Source organism: Sporothrix schenckii, assembly GCF_000961545.1.
Source record: "Sporothrix schenckii 1099-18 chromosome Unknown Cont41, whole genome shotgun sequence".
In the NCBI taxonomy this organism is placed as follows: domain Eukaryota; kingdom Fungi; phylum Ascomycota; class Sordariomycetes; order Ophiostomatales; family Ophiostomataceae; genus Sporothrix; species Sporothrix schenckii.
The window spans coordinates 3,912,827-3,931,578 of record NW_015971142.1 but is presented as its reverse complement, the minus strand read 5'-3'; the positions used below and the strand labels follow the sequence as shown (position 1 = coordinate 3,931,578).

Below are 18,752 nucleotides of genomic sequence, written 5' to 3'. Positions count from 1 at the left end.
TCATCGTCATGACTCGTGCCAGGCTGAATGACAAAAGGCACCCTCGCATATATCAGCCTTTCGTAGCCTCGCCTCGCCTCGGCTTAACAAAGAACATGAGTAAATCCAAAAGTACATTGGTACCTCTTGAAGAGCTCGCCACATTACCTTGGCAGTCTTCGCTTTCCATCGCTTCTTTTCTCTCTAATTTCTTTCTGCGACCATCCCACCGCCTCCACCGCTCCGCTCTCCACTCTTCTCCCCATGTCTGCTTCGTTCGCTCAGCACACCGACCCGACCGGCGCGGCAACCGGCGCGGTCAACGGCGTCAGCGGTCGGGCTATACGGCTCCTCTTTTCGCGCCAGCTTTTTTTCTTCAGTGTCTGATGCGGTTCTGAACGGTCTTGCCAGTACCTCGTCAGTGCCGTACAGTGTCTAGTAGTTCTTGTGGTACTCTGTTTTGCGAGACGAGCCCTTTTCTCGGTGCAAAAAAACATACGCCGAACATGACTTGTGAAGATGCTCGTCGTTCGTAGTTGTATGGCCTCGTACATTTGCAGTCGCACGCTTGTATACGAGGAACGACTGGCATTGTCTTATTTCCAATTTTTATTCGGTTTTATTTAATTGGGAGACATCCGTTGGCCATGCTGTAAATACGACGTCCAGTCGTACCAGTCGTGGCCTGGCAAAAGCTGAATTCAGTCCTTTTGGCGCCTCGCAAGGCCTGTGGGGTGGGCTCAGCCCAGGCCAAGGACCCTTCTAAAAGCCAAGGCCCAAATGCTGAGAACGGGCCCAGCATTGCCCAACGGCCACTAGCAGACTAGCTAGAATGCAGTGGAGAAGAAAAAGAGTAATTCGTACAGAAGACAGCGCAACTTATTCCCCCCCCTTTTCGCCCACGATTTTGATATAAACATCGCCAAAAACGCGAAAAAAGCAGCGGCTTCAAAATGCCGTAAGTCCACGATGAACGCGTTATTTGCCACCAGCGTTTCTCACAATATTGTTTATAGGAGACAGCGCGATTATACCGAAGATGACGTCAAGCGCGCTCTTCTTGCGATCGAAAACGGCGCGTCTGTGCGGCAGGCTGCCAAGCAGAACAAGGTCCCCTTCTCTACCTTGAAAGGCCGCAGAAAAGGAGCGTTGCCGGCATCGGACGCGTTCGAAAGCCATCAGAAGCTGTCGATAGAACAAGAAAAACACCTCTGTGGCTGGATCATCGTGCAAGGCATGATTGGGCGCCGTCCCACGCACGCGGACATCCGGGCGATGGCTACCAGCCTAGTCGATCCAACTGGGCAAACCGAATTTGGGAAAAAGTGGATGATGGCCTTCATGCGTCGAAATCCGTCTATGAAAATTGCTCGAACAAAGTCTTGATGCGAGACGCGTCGACGGCGCCAGCAACGGAGCACGGAGCAAGGATTTGGAGCAACGGTCCGTTACGGGGCAGGGCCAAGGAAAATCACAAGCAAAAGAGCAAGTCGCTTGTGTCTGTACGAACAGTGGAGAAAACTGCCGAGCCCTTGGGTAGGCTACTTTTGACCTTTCTAGAAGACGTGAAGAACACGATCAAAACTAAGAGATGACAATCGACAAAGGGAGTGGACAACACGTACAGAGTACAAGATGAGTTACAACGGGACTACAGAAGTACAATATTTACCAAACGGTGAATGGGCCAATCTCTCTCTTCAATCTTCAATCTTGTTCTTTGTCCCGCAGAGGTGTCTTTGTCTCCCAGCCGCCGCTCTCTCCCTGCCTGAACCCAATTCCTACCCGTGGCCGGCAAGATTGCTTTCCATTGGAAGACGGTATGCGACGCCGTGGCAGAAAAAATACAAGGAAATACGACAAGAAAGAACGGGAGAAAAAAAACCTTTTCAAGCGCCACACTGGCTCTCTCTCGTCAGGTCACATTTCGGTCACTTGCATGACGCACCACCAATCCAATGCCCATGGTGAGAGACCAGACACTATTGTTTCGTTTTTCTCGTCTTGTGTCTTGTGTCTTCTGCATCTTGTCTCTTTTGCTTCTTTCTCTTCCTTCTCAACCTCCCGCAGCTCTTCCTTGCCACCGTCATCTCGCAAGTTCCACAGGCCGTATTCATACGCCATAAGGTACAACTACGGCGCACATCCACTAAAACGACATTGGGATCTTTACGGCGACTTTTATCTGGGACCATTGGTCCACTAATACCGCTAGGGCCAACGAGGACCGCAGAAGAGAAAAAAGAAGCATGGGGGCGGCTGTGGTCCGTCGTTTGGAGTCGCAGTAGTGGAGTCGCAGTGGCTGCTACGGGCGTCATAGTTGGGGTGTTACATGGCAGATGGCCCAATTGGCGACCCTTTTTCGACCGTCGCCCACGCTAAGGCCGCTTTTGTTATCATGGCGTTTTCTCAATCGTTGTCTCATTTTTTTTCTGTTACTGTTTTGCCTCGATTTTATTCGTCTATGCATGGCTTCGGCCTTGCCAGTGCATACCGAGTGGCTTTTTATTATTTTGTTTTCAGTGTTTTCCGTGTTCCTGGCCCTACTCGACTGTCCGTATTGTACTGTCAAGTCATGCAAGGCTCGACTGCCCAGTCCTCATTCTTAAAGTACTCCGTCCCTCCCCGAATTGCTTCTTCCTTGTACCTTTTCTCCTCCTTCTTTCTTCTCTTTCTCTCCCTCTTGGTTTTTCTTTTGCTGCTCTGTCTTCTTCCTCTTCTTCCCCTCTTCCTCTCTCACTCTCCCCCCCTCTTCATTCACTCTTTTGATCTCACGATCCTCACCCCTCATTGCTCCTTTTCTTTTTTTGTTTTACACTCCTCGGGACCGTCCTCGGTAGTCCTTCACGTGCTTTGTCGTCTTCTTCGAGGTCATGCAAACAAGGCTCCTCAGCCCTCTTCTCCGTCTTCTCTCTCGCACGCCAGCTCACGATAGCACACCGCCGCCGATGTCGACAAGATAATTCGACTGTCAACACAACCAACACTGCACCTCCTCTTTTTTATTTACACCCCATCTTTTATTTACACCTCTTCTTTTTTGTGCCCGTCTCCTCCACCTCTCCCCGTCCACCATGGCCACCCTCCCCGAAGTCGTCCCGTCGCACGCGGCCTACGAGCCCCCCCAGGTCGTCGGCTCGGGCCAGAATCCCGACGCGGGCGGCAACAGCAGCGGCGACGACACCGACGACAAGGCCCTCGCCGAGATGGGCTACGTGCCCGTGTTCCAGCGCCACTTTTCCATGTGGTCGTGCTTCAGCTTTGCCCTCAGCATCTCGGGCCTGTTTGGCACCGTCATGACCACCTTCTCGTACCCGCTGGACGCCGGCGGCGCCGCGTCCGCCATTTGGTGCTGGATGATCGCCGGCATTGGCGCGCTGTGCCTGGCCTTCTCGATTGCCGAGATCGCATCCGCCTACCCGACGTCCGGCGCCATGTACTTTACCATCAAGTACCTGGCCCCGGAAAAGCACGTGCCCCTGGTCGCCTGGATCGACGGCTGGCTGAACCTCATCGGCCAGATCTGCGGCAGCGCCTCGTCCGAGTACGGCGCCTCGCAGATGCTGCTGGCGGCCGTGTCCATCGGCTCCGATTTCACCTACTTCCCGACCCAGGGCCACATCATCGCCGTCATGGCCGGCCTGTCCATCTTCCACGCCCTCATCAACAGCATGACCACCAACTGGCTCAACAAGTTTGCCAAGACGTACGCCGTCTTCCACATTGGCATCCTCGTGGCCGCCTGCATCTCGCTGCTGGTCATGCAAAAGGACAAGCACACGGCCAAGTACGCCTTCACCGACGTCACCCCGACCTCCGGCTGGACCCCGCCGGGCTTCTCCTTCCTCTTCGGCTTCCTGTCCGTCGCCTGGACCATGACCGACTACGACGCCACCGCCCACATCGCCGAGGAGGCCAAGGACCCGGCCCGCGTCGTGCCTAAGGCCATCGCCCTCGCCCTCAGCTTCACGTACGTCGTCGGCTGGCTGTTCAACATCGTGCTCGTCTTCTGCATGGGCGACCCGGCCGAGATCCTCGCGAGCCCCATCGGCCAGCCCGTCTCTCAGATCTTCTACAACGTCATCGGCAAGGGCGGCGCCATCTTCTTCACCGTGTCCGCCTTCCTCATCATGAACTTTGTCTGCATCACCGCGCTGCAGGCCGGCTCGCGCACCGTCTGGGCCTTTTCACGCGACCAGATGCTGCCCGGCTCCGGCATCTGGTACCGCATCTGGTCCCGCACCGACACCCCCGTCCTCGCCGTCTGGCTCTACACCCTCATCTGCATCCTCATCAACCTCATCGGCCTCGGCTCCTACATCACCATCTCCGCCATCTTCAACGTCTGCGCCATCGCCCTCGACTGGAGCTACTGCATCCCCATCATCTGCAAGCTCGCCTACGGCAAGTTCCAGCCCGGCCCCTGGCACCTCGGCCCCGCCAGCAAGTTTGTCAACCTGTGGGCCTGCCTCTGGACCTCCTTCGTCTCCGTCATCTTCCTCTTCCCCACTGTCCGCCCCGTCACCCCCGACACCATGAACTACGCCGTCGTCATCCTGACCTTTGTCTTCATTGTCGCCACCGCCTACTGGTTTATCCAGGGCCGCAAGTACTACACCGGCCCCCGCACCCACGCCCACGTCGCCGGCGGCGTCATCGTCCAGGCCAAGACCCCCGAGGACGCCTCCGACCCCGAAAAGGCCGCTGGCCTGCGCTCGGCCGAGCTGGGCTCTGACGGCCTGCGTTCCGAGCTGGGCGCCGAGGGCCTGCATCAGCGTCACCCTGCCGAGCTGCCCACACATTAGACGTTGTGACTTGGCTCATGACTCTAGTCAGTGCAAGAAAAAGGCAAATCACAACCTATCAGGAGAGGAAGAGCAGGAGTAAGGGCCGCTTGCAACAACAGCTCCCAAGACAAATGAGTCAGAGATACCCCCATGGATGCGCCTCTCGTTTACAATCCAAATACCCTGGCACCTTTTGAGGTGCATACACCTATTTACTAGTTTACAAGAGTTTTATCTACAAAAAGTGTTTTATTTTAGTTTTGCTGTGTCAATAATTTGTGCTTGCGCTATATCACTCGTGAAGCGAAAAAAAAATTGTTTGACTGTCAGTTGTATTTGCTTGGCACGCCAGCGCACCAGGGTATTATGTACACCGAAGAGAGATCAAAGATACAGACGAAAACAGACCAGGTACCAACGCTTTCTTCACAAAATAGTCACCATTGACCACACCGCTCAGTTTGCCGTGTCCTGAATTTCTTGGCACTTGTAGTTGTCAGGGCACGCGGCGTGAATGCCGTCGCGAGGGCAAGAGCCGGGGACTTTGCAGGCGACACACTCATGGTGCTCACCGCATGACTTGCGCTCATGGTGATGGCCACCATGGTGGTGGTGGTGGCGGTGCTTGTCCTCATCACAGCCGCCCTCCGACCCGCACTTGCCACTCTTGTGGTGATGATGGTGGTGCTTGTGGTGGCCATGGTGGTGATGCTTGTCCTCATCGCAGCCACGATCAGACTCGCACTTCTTGCCACCCTTGTGGTGGTGATGGTGGTGACCATGATGGTGATGATGCTCCTTTTTCTTCTTCTGGCATTCACCGTCACATGTCATGCCGCCGTCCTCATCGTCACGGTGATGATGATGGTGATGATGCGCTACGTCACGCTTCAGCTGAGTGGTGGTCGCGGTCTCAGGGATGCAAAGAGTGTCACCAGCATTCAGATTGCAGGTACCATTCAGCCACGTGTTGGTCAATTGCAAATCCTCAACGGTTGTGTTGTAGACGGCGGCAATGCTCTCACAATCGTCCCCATTCTCAACAACGTACTTTGACTGAGTGGCAAGGCAGCGATCACAACAAGGCCTTGGAGTGCAGGTGGGATTAATAGTCACCGTCTGGACTGAGGTCTTGGTCACAGGACAATACTTGGTGTCAGTCTTGGTGTGGTCAATGCACTTGGTCACCGTCCGCGAACGGATCATGGTGGTCGTGCACATTCTGGTCTTGACGAATGTCGTTGGGTCTGGGATCTTCATTGTGACGGTGTTTGTGACTGTGACACACTCCTTGCAAGTTTTGGTCACTGTTGACGTTGGATTTGACTTGCAACCGCCACCCGAACAATGCTTCAGCTCGAGTCCTGTATCGCCCAGGTTGGCTTGATCTTGGTCTGCGGCATCTCGTGCTGCCACAACGTCACCCGCGGCAGCCGTAACAACAGCGTTGGGCCAGTTGAAGAAGCCTTCAGCATTGGCCAGCGCCAGGCCGGCACTCAGGAGAAGGACTGTCGACTTCATGGTGAGTCAGGGGTAGAAAACGAAGAACTGGGCTGTTTGGATCTAGAAGAGAGGTGTGATGAAGTACAATGAGACAGTCAAAATGCAAAAGGATACTCAATAATGATGATGACGAGGATTCTCTTGGGAGATAAACGAGAGAAGAGAGTAAAGAGAGTGTATGAGAGTGAGAAAGAAAAGAAACAGAAAAGGGAGAGAAAAGGAAGAGGGAAGAGAAAAGGGGCGAGATGGATGGAGGAAAAGCAGAAAGGTAAACAAGCCAAGTTGCTCATTTGGGAAGGAAACACCTGCCTGGCCCAGCAGCCAACTTCAACTTCCAATTGACCAACACAAACAGTGTACACAAAGCATCTGTTGGAGCAACATGGTGCCAGTTGGAGAAGGCACGATCAAAACAATACGAGTTGTGGCAATAGCGAACAACCATACCCGGCGGTGGCAGCAAAACTATTAACATTGTAGCAGGAACGACTGGCAATGACAGCGCCCCCCCTTTTCTCACCATGTCGGGAGGAAGGTACGACAGGCAGCGATGCCCAAGAAACATCACGGCAGTGGGAAGAGTCAAGGGGTTGCTTGTACCTCGAGACAAAGACGAGGAAAGAGCAACCAGTTGTCACTTGAGCACGGCTGTCTGAAGCCGATGTTCACTGGCCGTTGCAAGTCAGCATTGTCAGAAAGGTCTCTATCGGGGAAAGAGCTATCCATTTTAGTCTTGTTCCCAAAGAAGAAGGTGGTGGTGAGCGCATTCTCCAAGTTGGCAAGAACTTTTGTCACCTCTAAAGAGGTTAAAAAAGGCAGTCCCATATGCAATGCCTGCCACTCCGTCATCAAAAAAGTGCCTCACTAGTAGAAAGGAACGCAAAAGATGAGAATTGTATTTTTCTCTTCCAGCCGGTATTATGCTAGTGGTATGCAGTATCTAAACATGCGTAGCCCTTCAGATGCTCCTTCTCTCACGGGCAGGCCCCATACGAGGTAGGTTCCTGCCCGATCGTTCATTTTCGTGCTTCTTTCCCATTTTGGAAGAGTTCTTGTTTTGTAAATTAGTTTAGTAGGGTTTATGATCATGACCACACCTGCCTCCCACATACATGCGCTCCCTGTATCCCCTGGCGTCCTAACTGCAAGAACTCATACGCAAAATGCCAAACGCCCGATCAAAGTGCAACAACGACCCAGATATGTGTTAAGATAGAGAAGGAAACGAGAGAGATCACGGAAAGCACGGAAGGTGCATGAAACATGAGACTAGGGTAACAGAAAACAGGAAAGAGACAAAAACGGAAAGCATGAACCGGAAATGGTGAGAAAATAGAAGGACAAAATAAACCAAGGCAAGAGCAAGCGTGTGACAAACAACTGTTAAAACAGGCACAAAGAAACGAAGAGAATTAAAAGAAACAGGGAGTAAGAGAGCTCGTAGACGGAGCGACGAGGACAATACCAGTCGCAACTACCCATTGCCACCTATTCTTCGCCAGGCACGCCCGAAAATAGAGCGACACGCATCCGATGGCTCTGTCAGGTGACGTGTTAGCAGCGGTTTCCAAAATAAACGAAGATGCGATTGGCGGGTTTCGAACGGAACATACGTAAGGCAGCTTCGGGATGACGACGCCGAGTACGGCGAAGAAGTTGATCGTGAAGTAGGTCAAGTCGTAGTGGGTGTAATGCGTGCTGAGAAGGAAGAGGACAATAGGCACGCTGAGCAGGAACTTCTTGGCCGGCGTGTATTGTGCGCCGTCGTCGATCTGTTCCCACATGTTGAGGTTGTCGTAGGCACCGGCGTTGAAGTCGAAGGGCACGCCACGCACCCAATGAAACATGATGTAGGAGCCGAACATGTAGCTGATGTTGGTCAAGGTCCACGATGTCTCTTGTGATACGCCCGGTACTATGTCGTAAATGATCTTGAGAAGGCAAATGAGGACAATGTGCACCATCCACGCGCCTAGAGGGATAGAGGGATTGCGTCAGTAGGTGTCCGGGTTTGCATCTGCATCATATGTTGATCCGGGCGTCACTCACCCTTGGCGTTCACCCAGTTGGCGTTGCCATTCGGCAGAGCTGACTGGTCGCTCAGCTGCTCAAGCGGCTCGAGTGGCTCGTGGTATACCTGGAGAATGCTACTAGATCTTCTCCTCCGGTTGGTCTTTGTGTCGGCCATTGCTGCGGACCGAGATGCCGAGGCGTTGCCGGGCGCGGCTAAGTTGCTCCCGCGACACGGGGGACGGATGCCCGCGTCGTAAGAGACGGTTCGGGGGAGGAAGATTGGGGAAGACAGCTTGACGGTATTGAGGAGGGACAACCTGGTGACGGTTTGTGCGTTCCCTCGCTTTCCGGAGAGTCGCGGATCGGGCGACGGTCGGGGATGGACAGACTAATTTGGCCGCTGCGGGAAACCTCACGTCAGCTGCAATTCTCACACGAATGAAAGAATGAAATCGATGAGCTCAGCCCAAAGTGTCCGAGGCTATCGGTGCGTCGCTGAGCAAAGGTCAAAGGTCGATTGGGATAAACATGATTGGGTGTTCCGAGCCGAAGCATAAGCTACCACAATCTCATCGACAATTTTCGGCTCTAGCAAGGATCTAACGGGACGCAGAACAAGGGAAACAAATAAACAGACCTTTGGGATGTCGGCCGAGCGAGGTCTATATTGGCGACGCGAACGGTGGTGGGAGGTCGATGGCGGCGACAAGGCAGCTAGAAAGATGAGGAAATTGGCCCGCCAATGCTGTAGCCTAGAGCGATGGAAACCGTGGCCTCGGGTCGTGGGAAGCGCGGTGCACACGGCCCGGTGACGGCACAGGAGAGAAGCTGTTCGGCTCGGAAAACGAGAATCGACAAGGGCAAGCAAACGAGGGATCGTAGTCGGCGGCGGCGACGCGTCTACCGGAGACGAAAAAGGGAGCAGGGTCGGCGATGTGATCGGCCTGGTGAAGATGGCTTTGTGATGCAAGAGTTTCCAGTCCTAGGACCATTCCGAGGACGAAGAAACAAAAGAAGACGTGTGCATTACCACCCTAGCTCTGGCGTGGGCGGCGAACACGGGCAGAAAGCACTGGCGAGAGAGTGAGCGGCTGACGCAGTTACGAAAGTGGACAAGGGGCTTTTCCCAGCGCTGTTAATGGGCGGTCGCGAACTGGGTCCCTGGGTCAATGGAGAGGACTGGGCCGTTCGTTTCGGGGTGCAGTAGTACTGGAGAACAGGCTTCGCGGCAATGACAACTGGAAGACAGGACCAGAGAAGATTTCTGTCCTTTTGTTGTTCGCTTTGTGAATCGGATTCGACACGGTTTACGACAACGTTGTCACGGCCCCTTTCCGGTGGAAATTGGGGTCGGAGAATGGCAGGATCTGGATCTGTTGGGACCGCTGCTCACGTGATGTCACTGCGCCGCCACCTGACCCACTGCCCACGCAACCGGAGATCACAAAAAGCCCGACTAGGAAGAAAGAAAACAGCGAAATTGAACAGCACGACCCAGGGCGAGACCACGCGCGGCCAAAACAGCACTACACAACCCAGAAATTTAGTTCATTCGAGGCATCCCTGATTTTGCAGAGGTTAGTCAATTTGAAAGGCCCCCAAAATTAACATTAAACCCCATTTATTAAATTGCTTTTCTGTTGCCATACCTGCAGCAAAAAGCCGCCGTCCAGACGGTCGGCTGTACGAGCCTGAGAGTGTCGAAAAGCGGGTGTGCGCGTCGGGAGACACTGGAGCGGCCGGCTCTGCAAAAATTTTGAACGTGCTGGTGAGAGCGTCCGACTGGTGGAGCAAATGCGGCTGTCCTGAGCTCCGCACAGCAAGCAAACGTACACCGATCTGGTGACAAGCTGAGGCTTCGCTGAAGGGATTAGCGGGCGGCGAGATGGTTTCTCAACAAACCCAAGCCGCTACTGTCGGCGGGCGCAGCAGAATGGAGAGATACTTTCCAGCAGTTGCCACTGAGGCCGTATTTTGCATTGGCTGTGCATCGTATGGTCACCTCTTCGAGACCTGCCCTCTGCGGACTTGCAGGTTTTGCGGAAGCAGCGCCGACGAGCACATGCTCTTTGGCTGCCTCACCGTTCCGGTCGTCGCGAGCGAGTCGGCAGAGCCAGGTGAGGCTGCAAAGTCAGAAAGCGCTGCGTCGACATGTCCGTTCTGCCTCAAAGACAACATACACGTCGGAACCTGCCCCCGGCTGTGGCAGACGTTTGTGCCAAGCCCGACCAGCAAGCGCAGTGCGGCCGAGATCTCGACCGCTTGCTACTTCTGCGGTCTAGATGACCATTTTGGCGGTGATTGCAAGGACAACACCGGGGAGCACATCTCGGGCCGGCGGTATGCTCTTCAGGACGACGTCTGGAACCGCAAGTACGTCCTTCAGTTCTCGGACCTCACAAAGGCAAAATCCTTCACAGGGCCGTCCGTTCTTGACACAGATGCCGCGTCTACGACGGTGCTGGTGGTGCGGGGATCGAAACGGCAAAAGAAGGCCCATGCGGGCACTGGTGATGGCAGCAATGGCACGCTGAAAGGCGGCAGTGGCAGCAACGTCCAAACTGGTCCTGGCAACGATGCCAACACGAAGCCCAAGCGCAAGGGGAGGAAAGGGAAAAGCAAGGTCTCGCAATCAGAGCCTTCAACGGGGGCGGCGAATGCTGGAGACCAGAGCCTTAAACCCACACAAGACAACTCGAACTCCTCAGAGCAAGCAAAGGCCAAAGGAAAACAAGCTGCTGCAGAGTCTGAGGTTTCTCTCCCGACTCTGCCGACGACGGCAGCCCCTGCCCCGGTTACGGACCCGGCTGCAACGGCGGCGCCGAATCCAACCCCCCCACCGACCGGTGCCCATGATGCTTCTGCCGCCGCATCAAGGAATCCCAAGGCAGTGCCGGACAGGATGGTTCGCAAAGGGAAAGCGGCCCAAAGCCAGGGTCAAGAACAAGGTCAATCTCAGGCTCCGGCCAAGGCCTCAGCCAAAGCTGAACGCCGAGCTCGAGCCGCTGAACTCCAAGCTCAGCGGGAGGCCAAGGCCGCGCTCAAAGCCGAACGCAGGGCCCAACATGAAATTCAAGCGGCCGCTGCCAAGAAGCGAAAGGCGGAAGCGGCCAAGAAGAAAAATGCCGACGGGACAAGAAAGAAGAGGAGAAAATCGCAAGACGTGGAGGCCCTGCATGAGAAATACCCACCCAGACGACGACGCGGCCGCAACGGAGATGGCCTGGGAGAAACCCAAGGAGGAGGTGAAGGCAATGCCGCCGCCTCATCATAAGACACCAGGGCGATACCTGCGCCACGCTCCATACAGCTCGACCCCCATTACATCGAGCAACGATCGCCATCTAACGATCAGCAAATTATCAGATTTGCTTAAGCCAATGCATTGCGCTGGGCTATGATATTTTATCGCTGTTTTTTAACTTGAAATTTTGTCGCGTTTGTTTACAGCATACTACGGCGTTCGAAGAAGGATCAGCCAAGGATACCAGCATAGCATTGTCTGTCCTCGTACTCAAAGTCGAGACACCAGGTCCGGAAAATCATTCAGAAATCAAATTATGTGTTTCTTATATTTCTCTCTGTGTATGTCTAGTAGGACTTTTCCCTTTCTGTGACTCTCGAAGGTGGCGATAATCTGCAGTGCGTCGCTTGAATCACGTCGCGTCAAATCGCGCCGGCGGTAGCTGTGCTCTTGCCCGGTCACGCGTTGCCTTCCTGCGAGTGATGTCCCAGTATCGCATATGCAAGCTGCCTTGCACGCGGGACCGATGTTGGTGCTACTCCTGCTTGATGAAGACATGTTATCTGGCCGCTCTTGCCGTGCTCGCGATGGCAATATGCTCCTTTCCAAGTACGCGAGTTGTTGGAGAGCATATGACCTGTAGACAATCGCAGCTTCCCGCTCCAATGTCGGTCCCGCTTTCCTGTATCTCCCTTGGAGCTATGGCCACAATCCAGAGACGGCATGACACGGAAGGAGCCACCTGCTTCATACAAAGGAAGGTTCACTGGAGGCATTTCCTCGGCTCCTGCCAGCGAATCATTTGGTCCGTGCAATGAACCTACCGTTTTCGGCACACTTTCAGTGCGCCCTTACACTTTTGTTCCATTGTTCTTTCTCATTTGTTTCTTGTCCGGTGGCACGAATCGAATGACTGCAATGTCAACAGAAAGATGGCGGTAAACAGTAAAGAATGCATAGCAAGAACGACCGGCTGACAAGAAAGAAAGAACGAGGGGCAAAGACGCGTTCTGGCTCGTTGCTTCTTCAACTGACCTGACCAATCTTCGCTCCTGGCTCGTCTCCTCTCATGGTTACTTTCGTTGTTCGAAGTAAAAACGAGGCAGTCAATCAGCTCGGACTTGAAGTGGAAAAGCACCTCTATCCCAATCCCCATATCGCCTCCGTTTTCTTGTTCTTAATCACGGGTCTTGACATCCTCACTCCCGTCTCCCATGGCCAACGAGCTCTTTCCTCCATCTGTTCATTCTGCGCTCCCCGCAAAAAGCTGCATTGCGGCCCTTGCATCAACTGCTCTAGCATCGGGCCCTGATGCGGACCTGCAGTGGTCTCTGCGTTGGCCATCGATCAAGGTGCTGTCGCTCCCGATGAGCTTAAAATACCAGTTCGCGGCCATGGTCTCGTTCCCGTGGCCCACGCCTTGGCCGCACCGTTGACGTATCCGATGTTGCCAGCAGAGCGCCTGTTTCGTTTCAACTGGCACTTTTGTGCCGCATGGCGACTTTGAGGCCTCACTTTTTCAACGGTGTATCCCCACGTTAGGCCTACGCACAGGGCAGGCATCGCCAAAATGGCACGTTCAGCACACCTTGGGCAACCGTCGCAGCGCGTCTACTACGTGTCAATTTCCTGTCGGTTTGGCGTCTGGCACTGCTTGGGCCAATGGCGTGTTGTGCCCGCCCTCCTTGCACCGCCCAGCCTATAGCTGCAGGCGTGTCCGCTCCACTCGACGAACCTCGCCGTCTCTCGACAGCGAACCAATTCGTGAATTCCGTGCCTTTAGCACACAGCATGCAGGTTACTGGCTGGAAGAGGCTGCAGGTAGCTGCAGGCTGTATGCACAGATGCCTGCAACCTTCCGCCCCCATCAAATCGTCTTCAAGACCAGGAAGAAACGAGCAAGAACAAAACGGGAACAGAAGAAGGGAAACCGGGCATGTGGCGAGAAGGGGGGTAGAGATCGCCCGACGAGCCCGCAACTCGACAAAAGAGCTCTTGCGAACCAGTCAGAGAACGTGAAACAAGGGCCGTTGAGACCGTTGCTTTTCCAGAACTCAACTGCCTCCTTCTCGTCCTACGAAGCACTGGTTGATGTGAACAACTTGGTTTGCCAAAACCGCGAACGAAGGCAAATCAAGTTACTCGCAGCGAGATGGAAGAGGGATGTACTCCCTACACTGTTGGACTCGAAAAGACAAGCATGTTTATAGTACATTGCTGTGAAAATATCGCAACAGACAGTAGAGAGTTGGACCGATTCACATACAACAGACCCAAACAGGACTTACAAGAACCTTGCGCTCCCATCCGAGCTTTGTCTCTACGACCCCACACGGAGCCTGAGGCCCACGAGCATCCCGCCACCTATTTTTTATGCCTCCCTTCTGTCTGCACAACCGTTCCGGTTAAGAAGGGGGACCTGCATACAAGCTGCATCGAATGAGTCACTCCTCACCAGTCGTTTCTGTCAACCGCCCCAGTCGGGCGACGACTCCTGCAGAGGAGGTCTCTTTGGCTCGCTATTCCTTTCCTGTCTCTTTTGTCCTTATTCCGTCGCTTGCAGATCGCACACGGCAGAGGAGGAAGGTTACCTCACTTTGCTCTCCTCCCACGACATCGCGACCGCGCCGCGCAGAGCAAATCGCGTGGGAGATGCCGCATGAGCTATCATCGCTCGAGTGACGGACACTGCAGGGGACCACGAGTGTGGAGCCTCAGGACTTAGATGCTCGAAGAGGGTTGAAGGAAGAAGGTGGCTAGTGCCGGTCCTTCTGCGACTTCCCGTCGCGTTCTGTCCGCTCTCCTCGCTCCTCGATTGAGTCTATCATTCTGCTACGACGAGGATGATTGTAAAAGGGAAAAGATGAGTATATCTGGGAGTCCGCCCTCGAGCCGGAACCCCCTCCCTGTCGACCTTCTTCTTCTTCCTTTCTTGTTCTATTATACGCTTCCTTTTTGCTTTTCCTTCTCGTGTTTTCTTTCTATGATCTAATCCCCTCAAACACTTCACGAAACCGTACCACATCTAGACCTGTCTCTCCTGGCGAGAACAGAATACTCACCCAGGAACAGCATCATCCCAGAAAAGTCCGGTTATGAGAAACAACGGCTGAAACTTGTCATATTATACACTACTCTACTACTACTACTATTCATACAAAATCCCCCGTCAAACAACTTTATAATTCTCTTGTTTACTTGTGCATATTCATTAACTGCTACCCTTTTCTGTACATCTCTCCCATCATATCTACTTTGGACTCTGCAAGACCTCATACTGTGTCAAAAGGAAGCCAGCATCACATTGCCGGGAGCAACCAAACCACGAACGCTGCGTCCTCGTATCGCCACAGCCTCAATCAATCTTGGGAACAGCGTCATGCTCGTTCAGTCATGGCTTCAGTACCGCAATCTTTCTATTGCCTCTGGCAGGAAGAGCGCATCTGTGAGACTCTCTTTGACATGCTCCCCAAGGAAGACGTCTGCTCAGTCCGCCTGGCCAACTCGGCTTGCTGCAATTTGGTTACCAAGCGTCTCTTCATGCGCACCCACCTAGCCTTCACCGCAAACACCTTCACCAAGGCCAGCCGTGTCCAGGCGCTGTCGCGCATCGGTCACCATGTGGAGCATCTCACATTCTATCTTGAGCACTCGGAAGCCACCTTTTTGCCGCCTCTCATCCACCCGCTCACAGGCCGCGAGATCAGCTTCCTATACACGCCGCACACGTGCATGGCCTCCGTGCTGACCCGGCCCAAGTACACCAACTCCGAGCTGGGCGATGTCCTGACCCAGCAGTACCCGCCGCTCTTCCATGCCGCCACCAACGTGCCCTCATTCCTGAATGCCATGCAGCACATGCCCAACATTCGCCATTTGACCATCAAGTGTCCCGGACAGGATCCCAAGGAGCGCTACCGCCGCAGTATTGTCGACTACGCGCTCATCAGCCTGCGCATCTCCATTGAACGGGCGCCGCTGCACAAGCTGTGCAAGCTGTCCCTGTCTGGTGTGCACCCGGCCGCATTCAACTACCTGCGTCATGTATCTGGCTTCGGCAGCCACCCGTCGGCCGCCCGCCGGTGGCGGCAGATCCGCAAGCTGTATGTGTCGGTCGATGCATGGGATTTCTATGGCTCGTCGCCCGGCCTGGATCACCTCAAGATCATGGACGACTTCATCCGCCACATGGCGCCGAATTTGGAAAAGTTCTCCTTCACATGGCTCGGTAACAAGGGCTGCAGCAGTGGCAGCGGTGTGCGCAAGGGTCCTTGTCCGATTGCGCTTTCGGGCGACTCGCTCTTCTCGCCACGGCCGGAAGGCCCCAAGAAGCTTTTCAACGAAGTCACGGGCCCCATGTCACCCTTGCCCCCTGCGCCCCGGCGGGAACCCATGCACTTCCCGCACCTGCGATGTCTCACGATTCGCAATGCGGCCATGAACACACCGCAGCTGCGTGACCTGGTCGACCGGCACAACCAAAACGTTCGCGAGTTTGACTTTGAAAACGTGTCGCTCGTGGATGGCGGCAGCTACGAAGAAGCCTTTTCGCGGCTGCTGGACGAAAAGGGCAGCGGTGGCCTTAAGCTGTGGTCCCGCACGCGCAAGGGCGACAGCAAGCCACAGAGCAGCGATGCCGCGGCGGACGGTGAGGTGGCCGCCCAAGGCTCTTCGAGCTCTTCTAGCTCTTCTAGCTCTCCTCCTATCAATGGAGCAGGCCAGGGCTCGCCTTCTGGCCACCAGAGCTTCCGCTTTGCGGCAGCATCGTATACCGGATCGCTGTCGTCTGCATCGTCGACCGTCCTGTGTGGGCCAAGTGCCGTTGCGGCGCCAGACGACGTGGAGCTGTCTTCACCGTCCGCAGCTGTTGCAGCCGTCTCCAGAGAGCTTCTCGACTTGGAGGTGGAAGATCTCGAGAACTACTTAGGTCTGGGGTCCGAGCTACCCTTTATGCTTGACTCGCCGTCGGACGTGTCTGTATCGGATGAGACACAGCCCTACATGCGAGCACCGCCACCGCCTCCAATCGAGGAGCTAGACGAGGAACTCGACAGTCCGCTTCTCGAAGACGAAAGGATTGAGGATGATGGCAAAGTGGTCGACGAGGATGGCGGACTTGCATCTGACATCGCTGCAGCCCATGAAGCCAGCTTGACCTTTACGACACGTTTCAAGAAGAGACGCATTCGCCGGTCACACAGACGTCACCACTCAGACGGATACAGCAAGGACTCCGAGGAACGCCGGTCCCGGTCCCACCGCCACCATGACGGACACACTCACAGCCATCACCGCCACCATTTGGACCAAAACGACAACAAAAGCCATCCTAGAAAGAAAGAGGACCAGCGGCGCGAAACGTCTCGCTCGCACTCGCGCTCCCACTCTTCGCACGGCCGCCGTCGCAAGGGGCGCAAGGACAAGGAGTCGCCCAGCTCGTCTGGGTCTGGTTCTGGGTCGCCCAGCACGCCTCCACCCCCGGCCCTGCCGGCGGCCCTGGCTGTGCTGCACCATCCCTTTGCCCACCGTACACTGCCACCCCAGCCACCTCAACCGCGGCCGGCCATTGTTGGGCAGGACACAACGGCCGGCATCGACGACGATGTCTTCCGTCCGCGTACCGCGCCCGACTCGCCGCTCATGGCGCCTCTCAACATCTCGGCACCCATCCTCGTGCCCAGCCCGCACCCGGTGGTGCTCCAGCCCACCGTGTACGATCCCTCGGCCACTGTGACGGCGACAGCCATTGCCGCGGCAACGGCGTCCGGGTTGTCGCGCACCACGTCATCGTCCTCGTCCTCGTCGGCTCGCGGCCGTCAGGGTTCAGCCGGACCCGTCGAGGATGACGGCCTGTCGGCCATCCAGCGCCAGATTCTCCAAGAAGAAAAGCAGGCCCAAATGAACCAAACCGAAAAGCGCCAGATGATGGCCGATGACGCCGATGCACGCACATCGGCGCTCAAAAAGGCCAAGGAGGCTGTGCTGGCCAAGCTGAGCCGCGAGTTCAACCGGCGCATCGGACGGGAGACGGCACAGCTGTCGGCCGCGGCGTCGGCGGCTACCATGGCAGCCGCGGCGGCGTCGGTGTCGATGGGCATGCCCACGAACAACCACGGGATACCACAGTCGGGTGGATCCACATCCACATCCACATCCACGTCGCAAGACAACCACTACCACCACCACCACCACCACAACGCGGCTGCCACGGCAACACTGTCGCTTCTTGCCGGTCTCCGTCTCCGGGAGCGGCTGTTTGGCACCGAGTCGATGACTGCATCCGCCGCCCCGCACCTGGCGCTGCCGTCGGTGGCCATGGACCAGTACCAGCACCGCAGCATGGAGAGCAACTCGGCGGTTGTGCCGTTGATTTTCAGCCGCGCGTGAGACGGAGCAGGGGCTGCTTTGTTGTGTCAACGGAAGAGAACTAATGGGGTTTTCTCGGACTCGTAGTCAACGATTTACGCTTTTAACGGTTTTTCATGTCTGATGTTTTTATTGTCACGACTTTATGTTTTATTGATTATGCACAACCTTCTCTTTCCATTCTTTTTTTTTCTATTTTTCAACCATTTTGTAATTTTTTTTGTATTTTCTTCCTTCTTTTATTTCATCTATGTTTTCTACTTTTTTCGCTAGTGCTTGTGTGTAAAGTTTTATATTCTCTATTTTCAAGAAACCTCCTTGAACCATCTTTTGCCATTGTGATATTGAACACTGACGAGTGCCACAAGGTAACCTTGTCAAATAATACCAGACAAATAACACTCGCCCCGTAATCACGGCTTTGGATGTTCTAGGTTCATGAGCGAAACACTCGGAGAAACGGCACAGCCGGTAGCATATTTAAAAGATGGCCATTGATTCGTTGGTTCTCGCCTTACGACACTTTATCCATTTATTGTCGGTCGGAAGATATATTTGCAGGACCGTTATTTCAATTTTACTAGGCCTGGGAGGGTATTGCCGCTGTCTGGGCCCGTTTTTTGTCACTTGCTGATTTTCCCTGGAGATGTGCCACGCAGCCCTCTTTCTTGGCGCGGCGTGGGCTCTGCAATCGTTCCACATCGTCTCGACCCGTCTTGTTCGGATGTCTCCAGCTGAATACGACGCACCTCTCCTTTGCATAGCACTGCATAGTATTACAGAGTACAGCATACTTCCGCTTTTGTGCGAGGAACACATACACGCCCAACGTTGTGGATGGTAAATATAGGGCGAGCATC

The 18,752-nt window shown here is 54.7% G+C and overlaps 7 protein-coding genes across 7 annotated transcripts; 4 read left to right on the top strand and 3 right to left on the bottom strand.

Moving 5' to 3' along the window:
• Positions 1-183: 183 nt before the first annotated feature.
• On the bottom strand, positions 184-571 carry SPSK_10813 (uncharacterized protein; the record flags this gene model as incomplete). Its single annotated transcript, XM_016737081.1, has 2 exons — positions 184-414; positions 479-571. The coding sequence occupies 2 exons, from the start codon at positions 569-571 to the stop codon at positions 184-186; spliced, it is 324 nt and encodes a 107-aa protein (XP_016591565.1).
• Positions 572-932: 361 nt separating this feature from the next.
• On the top strand, positions 933-1,365 carry SPSK_08096 (uncharacterized protein; the record flags this gene model as incomplete). Its single annotated transcript, XM_016734740.1, has 2 exons — positions 933-937; positions 996-1,365. 2 exons carry the CDS (start codon positions 933-935, stop codon positions 1,363-1,365), a joined length of 375 nt encoding a protein of 124 aa, XP_016591564.1.
• Positions 1,366-3,053: 1,688 nt separating this feature from the next.
• Positions 3,054-4,784, top strand: SPSK_07347 (amino acid permease 2; the record flags this gene model as incomplete). The annotated part of the gene is made up of 1 exon (XM_016734011.1): positions 3,054-4,784. The coding sequence occupies one exon, from the start codon at positions 3,054-3,056 to the stop codon at positions 4,782-4,784; it is 1,731 nt and encodes a 576-aa protein (XP_016591563.1).
• A 438-nt stretch (positions 4,785-5,222) lies between these two features.
• On the bottom strand, positions 5,223-6,287 carry SPSK_07718 (uncharacterized protein; the record flags this gene model as incomplete). The annotated part of the gene is made up of 1 exon (XM_016734375.1): positions 5,223-6,287. One exon carries the CDS (start codon positions 6,285-6,287, stop codon positions 5,223-5,225), a length of 1,065 nt encoding a protein of 354 aa, XP_016591562.1.
• Positions 6,288-7,757: 1,470 nt separating this feature from the next.
• On the bottom strand, positions 7,758-8,457 carry SPSK_07959 (protein ORM1; the record flags this gene model as incomplete). The annotated part of the gene is made up of 3 exons (XM_016734611.1): positions 7,758-7,808; positions 7,883-8,241; positions 8,319-8,457. The coding sequence occupies 3 exons, from the start codon at positions 8,455-8,457 to the stop codon at positions 7,758-7,760; spliced, it is 549 nt and encodes a 182-aa protein (XP_016591561.1).
• Positions 8,458-10,167: 1,710 nt separating this feature from the next.
• Positions 10,168-11,556, top strand: SPSK_07528 (uncharacterized protein; the record flags this gene model as incomplete). Its single annotated transcript, XM_016734189.1, has 1 exon — positions 10,168-11,556. The coding sequence occupies one exon, from the start codon at positions 10,168-10,170 to the stop codon at positions 11,554-11,556; it is 1,389 nt and encodes a 462-aa protein (XP_016591560.1).
• Positions 11,557-14,919: 3,363 nt separating this feature from the next.
• Positions 14,920-17,913, top strand: SPSK_06986 (uncharacterized protein; the record flags this gene model as incomplete). The annotated part of the gene is made up of 1 exon (XM_016733656.1): positions 14,920-17,913. The coding sequence occupies one exon, from the start codon at positions 14,920-14,922 to the stop codon at positions 17,911-17,913; it is 2,994 nt and encodes a 997-aa protein (XP_016591559.1).
• Between the last annotated feature and the right edge of the window lie 839 nt (positions 17,914-18,752).